The sequence below is a fragment of the Petromyzon marinus genome, chromosome 6 (genome assembly GCF_048934315.1).
Source record: "Petromyzon marinus isolate PM22_M1 ecotype Great Lakes invasive population chromosome 6, UKy_Petmar_22M1.pri1.0, whole genome shotgun sequence".
NCBI classification, from domain to species: domain Eukaryota; kingdom Metazoa; phylum Chordata; class Hyperoartia; order Petromyzontiformes; family Petromyzontidae; genus Petromyzon; species Petromyzon marinus.
In genome coordinates this window covers 11,838,156-11,854,847 of record NC_133672.1, presented here as the reverse complement: position 1 = coordinate 11,854,847, position 16,692 = coordinate 11,838,156, and the positions used below count along the sequence as shown (strand labels likewise).

The following is a 16,692-nucleotide window of genomic DNA, read 5'->3' as shown; positions in this document are numbered from 1 at the left end:
AATAGTTTTATACAGCGCCCCAAAGATAAACCAGGAAGCCTTTGTGAATATCAACATAAAGCAACTCATTCTGAAATTAGTTGCTGTATATAGCACCACATGATGCTCCTACCCCACTGTAATACCACAGTTCCCAGAGTTAATGTTCCCCGGAACGGGTCGTGCTCATCCACGCAGCCCTAAATAATCACGCAGCACGAAAGCTCCCCTCTGCCCTCCTCCTCTCCAGCAACTAAGACCCATGTTGGAACCTTGAGTCAACTTCTGCAGCCTTTGGAGTAAGGAATGCCATCCCCTTGGCAAGACACAATGTAGATACATTTTCCGTGTTTAAATCCAGACTCACCCCGTATCCTCTCCTCCCTCTTGCCTTGCGTGACGCTCTTTCAATGACACACCTAACCCTGGATTAACACCATCAATCGCATCCTAACACCAACAGGTCAATTTGCAGATCTCATGCATAAATGGAAAATAGCCACATTTGGACCATATAGTAAACCTCTGTAATTTGCCCTCCTTCAACGGAGGAGGAAAAGAAAAAACTACACGAACTCTATCCTGAAGCCCCATCTTGTCGCGACTTACAGACCTCGACATTGGCATTTAGCTCCTGAATATTTAGCTTGCCATACGTACCTTCGAACCACTATCCCCCATCTCAAAATAGCAATAAAAATGATCAAACTAAAACAACTCATAACCCCCCCCCCTTCCTAACTCCCTAAACGCATAGGTACCCTGTGTGTTTCGCGACCCTTTGCAAGTCCACACACACATTGATGTGGGAATTTTGGCAACTTCCACCCTCTGGTGGCACACGACATGTAAGCCTTCAAGATTATACACAGTGCCAACATGTAATGGACTCAACAATAACCGATTCACTAATACGAAGGAAGGGCATCCTTATCACAGCGATTCACCACTCCGCTACTTATGACGTAATTATCGGGCTCAGACACCGCAATGTAAAATCATAGTTCTTGTTGTTCTACATTAACATCGACCAGTTGAAGACTCACTGAGGCCGTACTTTACGGCTGCGGCGAAGAAATACTGCACTTGGCGTTGCAAATGAGCTGTGTCCACCTGATTCACACCAGCCAGTTCACTGCAGATGTTTCACTCATGCGTGACTGACATAGGAACGTTAACGATGTTGTAACATTGGTCATTGCCAAAATCAGAAGTATCCAAACCTCTGCACGGCTATAATTTGAAACACCGTACCCAGACAATGTCAATTGCTAAATGTGTATGTACACACACACACAACTATGTTCATCGTGACCAGTAGCTGGGCTTTTATCCGCTTTATATCGGCCTTAGTGTCCATGGTAGGCGAATTACTTGGTTCACTCACGTGTTCAGCACGAGGCTTAACGCAAGAGAGAACCAGTTTCACTCTGCAGTGACTGCCCCATGAGTGAAACCAGTCGTTCTACGGGCTGTAACTTTTTAGGGCCCAAATAAAAAAATGTTTTTCGGAAGATCCAGTCAAAAGCATAGACGCCACTATATTTGTCACACATCAGCCTTCTCGACTCTCTGTAACACCATTGCATTTTACATCAATCACCATCACACTATCATAAACAGGACTGTATATTTTAATGTTAACCCGATGTTCCTTCCAAAGGACCGTGAATTTCCATGAGCTGCCACCTGGTTACATAGAACACACGTAAGATTTAGGTTCAAGATCTAAAGCGGTGAATTTCTCGCTGACCTGGGCTTAATTTTCTATCGGGATGACAACCCTAAACGGTATTTCCACACGTAACATCAAGTATATCTCTCGCTCCGGTTACTCGTCACATATCTCCTCCAGTCTAACATCAGTAAGAGTGTAAGCTCCCTGCGCCTGACCACACATGACCGATCACACACATGCCGAGCGTGACACCCCACGACCCCAAACACATTGCATCCGCGTCCCGGTCGCACATTGCCGCTCAACTGGAATCCATCGCCGGACAACATAGCCCAGAGGCAGCGACTGACGCTTGGCACACGGCTCCAGGCAAGTGGTGTAAGAGAGCCCGGCTCCTGGTGTAGAATATCTAGATGTAGGTGTGGAGACCCCGAGAAACCCAGCTGAACCGCTGTGAAAAATTGTTGCCCGCAACTCCCAAGCTCGCCCCGAGTCACTCTCCTCTCGGCTCTGCCCGAGCGGATGACCTCACTCTCAGCAACCTGCCCGAGTCGCCTTCACCTGCACGCGCTGCTACGACGACGCCGCAATCCGGAGTTCGACCAGGTGAGTGTGGATACCCGTGCATTTGGGGAGCTCCCCAAAGCCAAGGGAAACCTTCACCGCGACCTGGAGTCGAACCGTATCGTCAGTGCTCCAATACAGCCGGCTCCCCGCGCCGTGCGATAAAAAGGCGCCACCCGTGTTTTGAGCGATCCCACCAGGGTTTTTGTGTGAGTTATCGTAGATGTGTAAATACGGGGTCACAGTTCCGCCCCCCCCCCCCCCCCCACGTACACCTGTATGACGAGCCTACCTGTGTAAATACAAAGATGTGTATTGCACAACACACACCTGTACGCATGCATATACATACAATAAGTTCAGAATCAGAAGAAAATTTCCCGAGTAAAGCCCATTGAGCTAAAAATACGTCACAATACACACCGATATGCATGCTCCGCTTCCAGATACTCCAGATGTGTGTATATTATGCACAAAACGCACTTGGATGTATCGGCGCATACCTCATCAGCCATATTCTGTTCACTGTTGAGCGAATGGCTCCATCCCACGGCGTTGCCCTCGCTCACGATTCCGTGATGCCACGACGAATCTTATTCCTGCACCCCATCGTTCCATCTCTTCGGGCGCATTTCCCAATTCCCTCCATCGGCTATGATCCCCTCTCACCGCGCGTCTTGTCCGAGCCTCCCCACTTTACCGTCAAAGTCTCTAACTTGCGTACGTTGCCTTGATTCACGAGTTACTTCCTACACCACGAAAGTTACTCGCGAGAATGAATACACCTCTCGATCAATCTCTGCATACATTTCAGGTTTTGTTCTGTTATACATATTGTATATGTCCATGTTTCTGAGCTTCGTTTTATAGCAGATATGCGCTGTTTGAAATCTTTCTTTAGAAACATTAATACTTATCTTGTCAATAAACCACTATCATCAAGCACACGAACTAATCGTAACCAGTTTCTGTTCGTAATACCAACTTATATACAAATTATTGGTGACGCTGAGTTGGCAGTGGTTCAAAAGCATTCGCCAATAACGCTGCTTAAAAAGGGGAAACATTCAATAGGTGACAGTTCGGGAAATGGTTCTTCATAGCACAAAGGCCAGAAAGTGGAAACAAGTTTAAGACTGCCCTTTCTTTTTACCATGGGGTCTGGTAACATATATACAACACTGTGCAGTACATACAAATCATATGTAACTATAAAAACGAAAATAAAGCAAAATGTTTCGTAAATGAATATGATCAGACTTACAACCAGGATTTTTTTGGTAATTTATTTTTTCCCAAGTAAAAATATAAATGTATTAAACACCAAATGACATGTTAAAAATAACCTGCAATAACTGATAATCAAAACAAACCTGCCATTTATTTGGAGATGCGGAACACCCAGAAAACATGCACGCTTATGATCAACTCATTAACCACAAATTAGCTATACCTCATGTTCATAATTTTCAACCTCATAGTTACTGGATTATTCTTGCATCTTTATAACAAATTACACTTGCTGAAATAGCATGAAAAAAGCATTGCACTTTCAACACATTTTAAGAACCTGCAAGTACTGGCATTGAATAACAAAAACAAATCATGACCAAAATAATGACCCTTTAAAGTACGAATGCTGTACATCGACTGCAAAATGCAAGCCTCTTGGAAGTAGCAAAACAATGGAAAGTACAGGACAAATCAAGATCATTTGTCAGACGAGATCCACATGGGCATGTCTTAGATTCAATAACACATGTTATTTACAACTGCTAAAATATAGCTTTAACAATACGAGCTACATAAAAACAGCTACAATTGATGGCAAACGTACAAAGTACTGTCCTCTGATTAAAATAAAAAAGTAATATTTCCTGCAAGCGATGTCATCCATAGTATCGCAAGTGAATAGATTTTCATAATCTAAGCCAGGCCAAAGATTGTAGACATGCATTAGCAATTATCATTTGGATTATGAAAAAGATACTGTAGATTAATTGAACGTGACAATCAACATGGTTCCTTGACATGATTAAGCGTGCCAGATGAATACTGGCTGTGCAATCAGTGACAATCATTTCACAAGTGTTTGTGATTTTAAGCAATGTATTGTTTCGACAAACCAAATATAATAAAAAAAGTTATGCATGGCTCGGAGTGCTTATCACCGCTGCTGAAGCAAAGTACGGCAATTATTTAGTATTATTATTTGTGTTACCGTCATGGAAACAGAGGGTAGAAAGCTGCCTTGCAGCCAAATATTTGTCCATTCTTTTTCACTTTTCCATGTGCATCGTATTTGTAAGATCAAAAAGCGGTGTTATTTATAGTGAATTGCAAATCTTACTGCAATGTGAAAAGATAAAATATGTAGATCTTTTGTATAGAAATGGGTTTCAGTGTATTGACATTAGTATGGCAGTGTAAAGTTCTTTGCTGTTAATTCTACACCTTACTGCATACCACAATGAGATTCTAGTAATTAACATGATTGTAAAACTTTCATACAATAACAGTGAACAGTACATTTTAATTCACATTCTTTAGGCCATAAACAAACCGAAGAAATGTACAATTTGTTTTTGTGCTTTGTACAATGAACATTGCATTTTTACCCTCTGACTGTGGCTTACAACATGCATTACTTTATATATTTTACAGCAGCTGTTTGCCACGTGTCAATTTAAAGATTTACACAAATAAGAAATTAAACATGAGCAAAACAACCGTTTCACATTTTTTTCCCCAAAAGTGCACCCAGCGCTACATTTCTTCAAGGTATACACTGAAGTTGAAACTGTTCGATCTTTAATACAGAATCTTGGAAATATCTGTTCTTTTAAAGTTCAGATTATGAAGAAATATTCGAGTAATTTTGATTGATTTAACCATTTACCACAATGGGTAAAATTGCACTTTGAAACATTTACAAGCTTGATAATTGTAGGTTCGTCTGATATCTTGCGTGGTTTTATTAAAAAAAGAAACTGTGTAAATGGAGTGATGGTGTTTGGAATTTTTACATTACATGTAGTTTAACAAAACGCCACATTGGCTTAGCAGAATTGATTGCGTCATGAGTCTTTAGCGCATAAAATCGATGAAATGAAACGTCTCTCCCAGAGCCCAGGCAGTCTCAACGTTGTTTATCTTTTTGGCCAACTGTGAAACCACAAAATGAAATGCAAGGTTAATAATACACACATTTAATATGTGGACACATACAGCATGCACGTTAATATAATGCAAGGCAAATAGGCCATTAAATGTATCGTGAACTCTTTATAAAAGTTGAGTATGAAATGGAAGTATTTTATTTTTATTTATGATACTGTTAGGTTAGCTGTATTGGACAAATACAGCAAAGCAACATGGACATGTGCTTATGTTGCAGTGTCAATGATTACTAATATAATGTAAACGAGTCTAAATTATTACTCCTTCAGCACATATTACCAATTGACAATATCAACACATTGTAAACTCACCTGCAGAGGAGTGTCTCTGCTGAAGCCCAGGCCCTTCTGCAAGAAACCTGCAATATATGCTAGGTCCATGCAGAGAAAGGGGTCGGCACCCTTGATGGCCTGCTTGCCATCACAAACTGCACAAGATCAGCACAGCCACGAGGGCTAATTATTAAACAGTCCCCATATAGCAGTTCGGGTCAAATTTGTTGAACCAGGTGAGAACCCAAGAAGCCAGGATAATCTAATATTCATGAGAGACTAGGGCCTTAAACTACCAGTTTGGTGCAATGTTTGCTGTGAAGTCCAACTGAGTAATTTTCAATTTTGACAAATTTTGGTTCCCGATGCTAGCGCACAATGGTCTACTCTTGCGAATTATATCAGGGGATCTTCTATTTCCACTGTGAAACAGACAGTGCATAGTAATATTATGGTTATGACACCCACTTCAATGATCAATGCGGCCGCTGGATTTAAAATGTGAACCTCTGCAACAAGCAGCGGATGCACTAGCGTGCGACTACAAGGCCATATACAACTATGATGAAACATATCCGTGACCAAGCATCTACCTCCAATGCACAATACTTTTGTTTTATATCAAATCGCAATGAAAGTTGAGCTGCTATAAATTTGTTCAAATCTCGTGTAAAGTACATTATTGGGATAAAAGGTTAGTTACCGCTTTTGGCTTTGTCTTCATAGTCACCAACTTTCAAAGTGCCGCCTTCTGGCGCTGTAAACAAAGAGGAGAACTTGCTGTTATTTCTTAGTGGGTTAGACTATCCACAGATTAAAATCGTATTTTAAGAGCACATTATACAGCACAAGGGCTCAAGTGATAAACACACATTTGACTATATTGCAGTGTTTTATTGAAAATCTATAAATCAAACAATCTTTTATACTTCAGAATTCTAAGACATTTCTGTCAGTTACTATAGTTTAGGACGCACCAATGAGGCCAGACTCGACAGCTCTGTCAAAGTAGTAGGAGAAGGCGTAGAAGTGTTGCTGGTGAATGCCTCCAGGCTGCTCCACTTTCCCTGACAGCATCTTCTCTACTTTCATCGCACACAGGCTAAAGCTGGCTGCATGCCACAGAGTTCACACCGACACACATACCAAGGTGTAATTTTTCAATGTGTGTATGGTAACATTTATGCGTTCAGTTTTATGTCACACAATTGTCTTCATTATTGAGCAATATGTGAAATATATACTTTATAATATTGTCCTTCTAGAACATGGCAAGTATGTGTAATTTATAAGTCCACATTTAAGTTTTTTAGCCACGTGGTAGCTTCGGGACCAAAGCGACTAACACTGCCCAGTCCGCTGGAGAACGGGCATAGAATGCACTTGTTCATATGGTCCATTGTTTTGTTCGGGTGGCGGCAGTCGCACTAACGAAGCAACCAGTTGTTGTTTTGAGATGTTTGATGAAGCACCACAGCTTTCAGATGAAAGCCATGTGGAGCAGTGGTAGGGTCCTCGATGAGGTTTTTATTAATAACCTCCTCTGGGAAACAGTCCTAGGATTTGCCTCATTGTGGAAAGCGGGACGCCGTGGTGATTTTTGGACACGAAGCAGTGGTCTGGTTTGTACTCCTGTTTCCATCGGTGTGGAAACTGCTTCTGTGATTACGATTGAAAAGCAGATACGGATCGTTTATGGATAACCAGTCCGTTGTTTGTGGAGTGGCCCCATTATGCGTAGTGGCTGTTAAAGACGCCCACATATAGCAATATATAGGCTGCAATAGGGATCATTGGAGTTGGCCAAGGACTCTTCGGCGGTTTGTACACATTGATCACGGACACCTGGCCTATTCTGATGACCGATTTTTTGTTGGCAATGATTTATTCTATCACCTCACAATCTTTAAGGCCTTGATGTAAGTGGCGAGGCCATATTTCAGATTGATGATGGAAATTATGTCGTATCTGTTGATTTTATAGGTCGAGAGTCAGTTGTCTTGAGCACAATGTTAATCTTCCTTGGTTAACATTTTATTGTGTTATTTTATTGTATTAATTTTTTATTTTATTCTCATTCTACGTGACTTTACTGAAAGAACCAAAGAAGATGAATTCTTGCAGTCACGAAAGCTTTAAATCGAAACACAATGTTAATGTTTTCTTGATGTAAACATTTGGCGAGCACATCACACTTTGTACGAGAGAGGTCTTCCAGGTATAGTTGATAAGACTCAATGCACGTCCCACTTTTCTTTGGCTGGTATTTTGGCCCCTAAAAATGACCGATATTGGACGGGATTTACATATACTCGAAATCGAATATCTGAGATATATAATATATAACCAATTTATAAAAAGTTAAAAGTGATGGTAATAGTCATGCGATGAGACACTTAACTGGTGGGCCGCGTGAAGGCTATCTTCTCCCACCCTTAATAATAAAGTAATACAAATTATATATTTTATGGAGTCCTAATTAAAGTTCCACTTATTCCAAAAGAAAAAAAGAGAAATGGATACTGCACACCAAATAATTTATAGAAATGGTGCTGAACAACTCTTTCCATTTTATGTGCATGGCACACTTCCCTATTAACCGTAGCACTCTTAGGAGTTTGTATATGACAGCAGTATTAAACGCGTCCTAATCTGTAGCACTTAATGACCCAACAGCCAGATACCCACCACCTTTCTGTCCCCCGATCAAGTAGGTGACGCTTGACTGTTTCCACTCGCCCTTGTAGTCAGAGGGAAGGCAAGGACTCAGCAACCGCCTTCCGCCTACACAAGTATATATGTACATTTGTTTTTAAATCGAAATATCTACTCTGAATATAAAGAAGGTATGAAGTCTGAAATATTTAAAATACTATTTGATAATCCTCTTAATGCCAGAAAAGCCTACCGAGTCAACACCCTTTCATGAGGGTTCTGCATATTTTGCCACTTCAATTAAGGAGTATTGTGTATGTGGGAGGAAATCGGAATACCCGGTTAAACCGCGCACATCAGGAAAATACACTAAAGGCTCTGCACAGATGGTTTAAATAATCAATTTGCAGTATTATCTCTTGGCCAACCCGCAGTCCAGGAGATTTGGAAGATTCATAAACCTGAATTATTGACCAACTCGTAAGCCAAAAATGCTGGATTACATACATGTGATACTGCATCAGACAACTTGTTAATTTAACATAAATAATTAGGAAACATGCCATGTTAATGCAAAACACATGTTGTTATTCATAATTTATAATCATTCCCACTCCACTCTTTAGAACTGCAAATAGCATTGTATATATTTGTGAACTGTTGTGTAAAGCTATAAACAAGCAAAAGTGGTTGCCCTCTAATGACAGGAATACATTTGTTAAGTATTACAGTATTAAGGAAAAAAGTTTATCCCACCTGGTTCCCCTGTATCTCCTCCCAGAATGGCCAGTCTTGCTGACATTAAACCCAGACCCAGGTAACTGAAAATAAAAAAATAACAAAGCAACTCGGTTGAAATACCGTAATACGTTCAATACATTATAATCATATACCAATGTCATTATCATTTATTGTGTATAACTCACCTGTGGGAATAAATCTTGAACGTTTTGTTAAACATTTTGAAGGATGTTACATCTGCATCTGAAGCCGACTGCAAAAGTTAAACATATTGTATTAGAGTAAACATGGGCTGCATTATTAGAGTGAGCATGGACTGCATTGTTAAAATATTTTCTAAAAAAGCTATTCAATTACAAATTATTTCCTTATAAATTAGCAGCTCAAATATAACAATTTATATGAAAATAATAAATGTGGAAATATCAGACTTAAAAATTGGATTCATATGACTACAACTCAATGCAGTCAGTCATAGGCAGAGGGAAAAAAGGCCTTAAGCCTGGACTTGAACAGGGACAATTAATTGGCAGCACTGGTTGCTGGGGAAAGAGAATTCCACACAATAAGTTCAGCAGAAGCGATTGAGTCACGTGGCACTTAGTGAATGATGACTGGCAGCTTCGAGAGGAAGCCTTGCTTGCTGGAGCAGAGAGTGCATAGAGGACAGTAGTTAGATTAAGATATGGGCGAGTCTATGGAGGAACTTGACGATGGCGAGTGTAATTGATCCAAGATTGGACTCAAGAGAGTGGAATGATTTTAGTATTGGGTTGATGTATTCTTATTTAAGGGTGCAGGTAAGAAGTATGACAGCAGCAATTTGGATTACTGCCATTTCCAGATGTAACTATACATACTACATGTTTTGAGCTTAGTGTATACTGTGATACATGCATGCTTCTTACCTGCTTCTGGGGCAAAAATGTAACCTGCGTGGAGCCGCCTCCGAGGTCAAGTATTCCAAACAACTTGTCTTCTGGCCCTCGTAGAAATCCTGCAAAATAGTACAGGGGTGGATACATCTCTCGAGACCAAGGAGACCACGTACTGCACCTCACAACAGAATATAAGATGTTCAAATTAAGAACATGGAGAGACTACTGCTAACTATAATGGTTCCCATGGGAAAAAGAGGCACTGTGCGCTCCACCTGTGCCATCCTTCAAGTGGGACACTATTTTTTATAACGTATTATATTTTAGACACATTTCAGAGACTGCCTTAAGTTGTTTATAAAAAATAAATATTTTAAAAGGCAGTCAATATATTGACTGCAACTGATTTAAGATGTGTGTACCAGGGGCAGTCTAAGCAATAGCTCATGTTAAGACTAGACTGTACTTAATGTAAAAAAACACTTACCGAGAAGAAAGTTAATCGTGATCCATGAAGAAATACCTTGAAATAAAAGCCAAACGGGGCCATGTCAAGAAAACAGTCCTCTCGGTTTTATGCATAAGATGAATTTTGCAAAAGACAATGAAATTAGTTAAAACTCACACCTTCATTTGCACCATCCATTATCTCTACACTGTTCTTTGGCACTTTGAATGGGGACCTGTCAAACACATTTCGCACCTGTGAAAAGATGCGAGCAATATTTAAAATGTGGAATACATTATTAGATATATTTGAAGACCTAATAATTTGAAATAAACACCTTAGAAATTAAGAGTGAAAAACGTATGAGAACAGGATTTGAAAAGTTTACATTTATTAATATCGTGTCAATTCCATAATCACAAATTATATTTAATTGATATTCTTAGTTCTTTCGGTAAAGTCACGTTGAAGGGAAACAATAAAATATATCTAAAACAATAAAAATGCTCACGACGTTTCGACCATAACACAAACGGTCGTCATCAGGTGTGTCGGTTTGCATAAAACAAACGGTCGTCATCAGGTGTGTCGGTTTGCACACACATGATGACGACCGTTTGTGTTATGGTCGAAACGTCGTGAGATTTTTTATTGTTTTATATATATTTTATTATTTTATTGTTTCCCTTCAACGTGACTTTACCGAAAGAACTAAGAATATGAATTACTGCAGTCACGAAAGCTTTAAATCAAAATGTATATTTAATTGGTGAAAAAACATCAAATTTAAAAATAAGGATTACATTGGAACATTTTCCAAAGTAAATTATTCTTAAAACTGTTTGTGGTCCATTTATAATTACATCCTTGCACAAAGACAAAAACATTTAATATACCCTATATAGACTGTTGGGCAAGTACTGTTATTTTTTGGGCACCTATCAAGGCCCGCATGGCGCATTACAGAGTGCTATGACACAGCCTTTTGCGCCTCAGTGTCGATGATTACACATTGCACCGGGAACTAAGTTAAGGCTGGATCGACCTAGGTGAGGCCCATTACCAGTTCAGATTTTCACAACTGATGATGATCACGGCCATTTCCACAGGCACGTTCACACAAACGATGAGGTCATCTGTCTTAATGTTTAAAAATTAACAAGGCCCTGCACAAAGCACACGCTCACCTGCTCTAGCAAAACATCGGCTTTCCGGCCAGGTAGAAGGCGCAGGCCTGCCGTGGCCCTCAGCACCACAGGAGTTTCTTGCCACTGTGTCTCAGGGATGGCCTTCTTTGCTTTGGCCAGCAGCTCCTCTATGGACTGCACACTCTGGATCACATTGAGGGATGGGAGGTGGATGGGAGTAGTTACGTTTCCAGATGTACTGTACGAAAGTGTGTTCACAAAAACAACACATGGTACAACCCGAAAATACATAAAAAAAATATATAAATTGTTAAGTGAGGCTAAAGCGACATGAATGGGGTGGCTGCAAACTAAAACACCGTGACGTACACTTCCTTGTAAACAGTTAAAATGTTTAGTTACTTGCCTTAAAGGCAGACTCAACGGTAAATGTTAAGCATGAGTATTTCACGTAACTAATGTTCTCTAACGTACAAAAACGCCAGCCAGTCTGTAAGAAACAGTTTTAAGCTATATTAAATCTTACAAATATTAGTAAATATCAAGATTATTTTCCAACCCCTGTATCTGAAATATGAAGAAATACAGTGTCCTTCAGAGGGCAAAAGCACATAAAGTTTAGTTTCATAATTTATGTAGTTTGTTCTAAATTAAGTATTTATATTCAAGGGACAACATCCTGGTGATCCCATCTCTGAAAAGCTGAAACTACAGAATTGTTTGCACACCAGTCCTACTTTCTCTTCAGGCTCTTTAAGCATCAGCTACAAGTGCCTGAAGCATGCCAGTCACATCACTTGCTGTGCGACTGACATTCCTGGTGGGTGGTACAGATGTTTTGTAGAGTTTGCTTTCATCTAAAACAATTGCTATGTGTGTATGATTATCTTGGATAGTTTTCCTTGGTAAGCCATCATGTATCTGCAATCCTTGGTAGCTGCACCGGGGCTGACGGGCTGGATGGGCCCAGGCGCCATGCTTCAAAGAGGGGAGAACTTTTAAAAGGAGCCACATTTGATTCTTTGCAACAGGGCCCATGCGACCTGTGCTATGCCACATTAGTTGTTCTTTTATGCATAATTTGAATGTTTTGTGTGGAGTTTGTGCACCGGATCACCTGTTCTGGGTGGTCAGCATATGCTGAGAGGCCAGGTTTCACGGAAAGGAACACTTCACTTGTCAGCTCCGGCAGGTTGGCTACATGAATGAACACCATACAATAACAAAAAAAATACCTCATTTAAATCACTGTTAAGGCAGAACACCAAATATATATTTTTTATCACAAAGTGACATTTTTATTTCCCCAATAGTTATATTTGAGTATTTTAGCAATTGGTGAAAAGTTTTCTTTAAAAATAAAAGTAAAGTTTAGTCAAACTAATTGGATGTAACAATCCAAAGTTATACAATTTATAAAATTATGTTTTAATATTATCTGCATACAGTTAGTATCATGGTTATTGTTCCCATGAACTTCACTCATTGACTCTTCCACCAATGTTGGGGACAGTCTACCAGACTGTTTCGTCTCATCCATATTGTGTTCAACCACCACATTGCAGGACACAACACAGCACGACTTGACTTTGGAAAGTCCTCTCCCATTCGTCTCTTTTCACAAGCTGTTATAACGCTGCCCATTCCAAGCAACAATTTTTACGTTTATTGCTGGATACTTGACATTTTGCGCCTTTGCTTGGAACGGTTTAAATAGAAAATACACAAGCTGCACCTTCGTTCATAATGATAACTAACTGAAACATAAATTCCACTCATCAATCAACACCAACGAAATGCAATATTTTACGATTCCTTTCACCTTTGTTGAGCTGCTTGAAAATGAACACATGGATCCTGGTGCCTGTGCTCCCGGCGTCGAACATGATGCCGTAGAACATCCTCCCCGGGGCGGCCGCGGCACCGTCTTCGCTGGGGTCGAGGCGCAGCTCGGCATCGGGGAGGCCCATGCTGGCGCTGCACCACAGCCCCACGTAGAAGAGCAGCACGAGCAGCGCTGAGCCGAGCAACAGCGCGCAGGCGCTCGGGCGAAGCCGCCACCGCTTCATCTCCATCTGCAACGTCCGCACCACCTGCTAAGCGAACACCCGTGTGCAGCACTGCCCTAAGGCTACGTACGGCCAGCCCTGATATTGCAGTGCATGCAAGGATATCAGCCAAGCAGTCGCGGTTAAGGCCAACACCTCGTTGCCCACTTGCCCCTACTGTTTAAGATGCCAGTGGGAGTGCCCACTCCACGTGGCATCAGTAGCACAACCTCCAACAGCCCATGCCTTCCCACTGCTTTATTCTGGGCGTCTCCCACCATTTCACAAGTGTGGTATGTTGCCTGCCAACTTACCGGCGTGACGTAGCTCGAAGAAATTGCAGATTTAGACTCAATGTTACAAATTCCCCCACCATATCTCAGTAAGGCGTGACGCTGTAGCTGAGGGGAGAGAATGCCAGCGACCTTGACACGCAGCCCAGGTCTAATTCCCTGGCTCAGATGACAATTCTATTTTGTTTTTAATTCGTTAAAACCATTAACTATGTATTCTCTTTAATTTGCAGTTATAGCAAGAAACCCATGTCTTTACTTTATAAATATAGACCCCCACCTTGATTTGATACGCTAACCAGTGGCTCCTCGATTTACGATGTCATGATGAACGATATATCTATCGATTAACGATCCGCCTGGATCCCATTGTTTCTTTTAACGAGACATTTTCGATTAACGACATGTTTACAATACCGCGGGGCCGCTAATTTCGGCCAATCGGACCGCTCCGAAGTGAACTCTGCAGACCTCAACCAACCAGCGACGCCCTTTTATCAGCTTTTTGAGAGCAACTGGCAGCCAGCTTTTCAATGTTTGATGGTGCGTTGCTTATGGAAACAGCTCCCTTGAATACTTAGTGGGGTTTTTTACTTCAAAGTTGAATTAGATCAATAACAATGACCCCTAAAATGAATGTGAAGACGAGAGTGAGGAAAACATCTTATTAGCCTAAGATAATGTTTTATATTTTATCTTCTATTTATGCACCCATTTATGCTCTATTTATTAATTGATGATTTAATATGTTCGTATCACGTTTATTTATTAAAACTGCGTGTTTAAATATTACAAACTATGTTTTTAGGGTGAAAGAGGTCAAGTTACAAATGAGGCCTTGAACGTGTATTTCCTATACTCGATTCACGATTAACTAATATCGTTCACCGAGGGACCACGGTATGTATTTGATCAATCTGCTGCCGCAAGGAGGACGCCCCCACACCGTGTAGGGCATGGAGGTCGCTTAGTCACCGCACTTTGATCAGTGCGGGTTGGCGAAGGGTGTGTGGGGGGCAGGACGAGTTCAGAAATGACCTGCCACTGACGTTAGCCGTGGCCGCTAATCGAACCCTGGTCGAACAGTATCCTTCCACGCACGTATCTCAGCCGCACTGGTGTCCCACCTACTTTGACGATTACTAACCCTTCATCACAAACAGCGATTTTGATTGAGGGTCGGGGGGGGGGGCATAGACTACAGCATAGTCTCACCCCCATATCTCAAACCTATGACTAAATTGCGAGAATTTGTCAAGCACGTTTTGAGCCTGGATAGTGCTTGCATTCATCAGCTCTGCCACAGGCTACCGCGTGCTACGCTGTTGGCAGCAAGAGGGTATTATACACACAAAGACCCCCCGTATAGCCTCAACATACTGTAGGGGCAAGAGGGTGGGTGGCCAACACCACGCCCGGCCGCCTTTGTCTCCACAGTGTTTTCACATCGCCACCGGGTACTCATTTGAGGCACACACAGGGAGACACACACACAGGGAGACACACACACAGGGAGACACACACACAGGGAGACACACACACAGGGAGACACACACACAGGGAGACACACACACAGGGAGACACACACACAGGGAGACACACACACAGGGAGAGACACACACAGGGAGACACACACACAGGGAGACACACACACAGGGAGACACACACACAGGGAGACACACACACAGGGAGAGACACACACAGGGGGACACACACACAGGGGGAGACACACAGGGGGAGACACACACAGGGGGAGACACACACAGGGGGAGACACACACACAGGGAGACACACACACAGGGAGAGACACACACAGGGAGACACACACAGGGAGACACACAGGGAGACACACACACAGGGAGACACACACACACAGGGAGACACACACACAGGGAGACACACACACAGGGAGAGACACACACACAGGGAGAGACACACACACAGGGAGAGACACACACACAGGGAGACACACACAGGGGGAGACACACAGGGAGACACAGAGACGCGCTGCGTAAAATCTCTCTCGGCTCAAACCCCCGCAGCGCCCAAAGTCCAACGCCGCCACACGCAGGACCCGGGCCACACGCAGGACCCGGGCCACACGCAAGACCCGGGCCACACGCAGCGAGCCCGAGCATCGTCTCCCCGCTACACCCCCCAACCTCATGGACGCCGCGGGGAACCCTCGAGAGACATCACCCAATGTCGCTCACCCCCTCACCCCCTCACGGTTCCCGCGGCGAGAGCGCTCGGACGGACCTTGACGTAGGGCGGGAACATGAGCGGGGCCTCCCCGAGCTCCACGGGTCGCGGGGTCCGCGGCTTCAGCTCCAGCGGAGGAGGACGACGACGACGAGGAGGAGGAGGAGGCGGCGACCCAGGAGCGCGCCGGGTTTAACGACGACGTCCTCGTCGCCGTCGCCGCCGCCGGTGTGACGACGACGACGCACGCCGGGGGTCTTGGTCGGTGTCTCGGTGCTTGCGTGATGACGTCAACATTTGCAACGGCATGACGTGCGTGTAGGACGTGGAGACATTGCCTGTGGGGGAGCCACGCCCCCTTGTGTGTGTGGCGGTGGGGTGGGGTGGGGAGGGATTGACGTTCCTTGCGTCACCGCCGTCCGTGCGTCGTGACGTTCGAGCGCAGTGGGAGTTTGCCCGACATGACGTCATTCTGCATCCTCGTGACGTCCGCAAATTATGAACTGCATACATATGCCGTACTGTATATATATGCAATGTACGTGGTGGTCAAAGTGTCTTGTAACCCCCATTAAATTATCAGAAACGTAACATTGCTTTGTTTAA

At 42.8% G+C, this 16,692-nt stretch overlaps 1 protein-coding gene across 4 annotated transcripts; it reads right to left on the bottom strand.

The window, feature by feature from the left end:
* Positions 1 to 3,583: 3,583 nt before the first annotated feature.
* On the bottom strand, positions 3,584 to 16,390 carry ENTPD5 (ectonucleoside triphosphate diphosphohydrolase 5 (inactive)). 4 transcript variants are annotated; one of them, XM_076065056.1, is made up of 14 exons: positions 16,144 to 16,390; positions 13,366 to 13,639; positions 12,661 to 12,740; positions 11,583 to 11,726; positions 10,575 to 10,650; positions 10,435 to 10,470; positions 9,978 to 10,066; positions 9,255 to 9,322; positions 9,085 to 9,149; positions 8,365 to 8,457; positions 6,651 to 6,785; positions 6,377 to 6,430; positions 5,713 to 5,828; positions 3,584 to 5,386 (listed from the first exon to the last, which is right to left on the bottom strand). In XM_076065056.1, exons 1-14 carry the CDS (start codon positions 16,162 to 16,164, stop codon positions 5,309 to 5,311), a joined length of 1,329 nt encoding a protein of 442 aa, XP_075921171.1. In that variant the 5' UTR covers positions 16,165 to 16,390; the 3' UTR covers positions 3,584 to 5,308. The 4 variants fall into 4 exon arrangements, with proteins under 4 accessions (XP_075921171.1, XP_075921170.1, XP_032803838.1 ...); XM_076065055.1 differs by having other exon boundaries at positions 8,362 to 8,457; positions 16,144 to 16,389; XM_032947947.2 differs by having other exon boundaries at positions 8,362 to 8,457; positions 13,366 to 13,636; positions 16,144 to 16,389.
* Between the last annotated feature and the right edge of the window lie 302 nt (positions 16,391 to 16,692).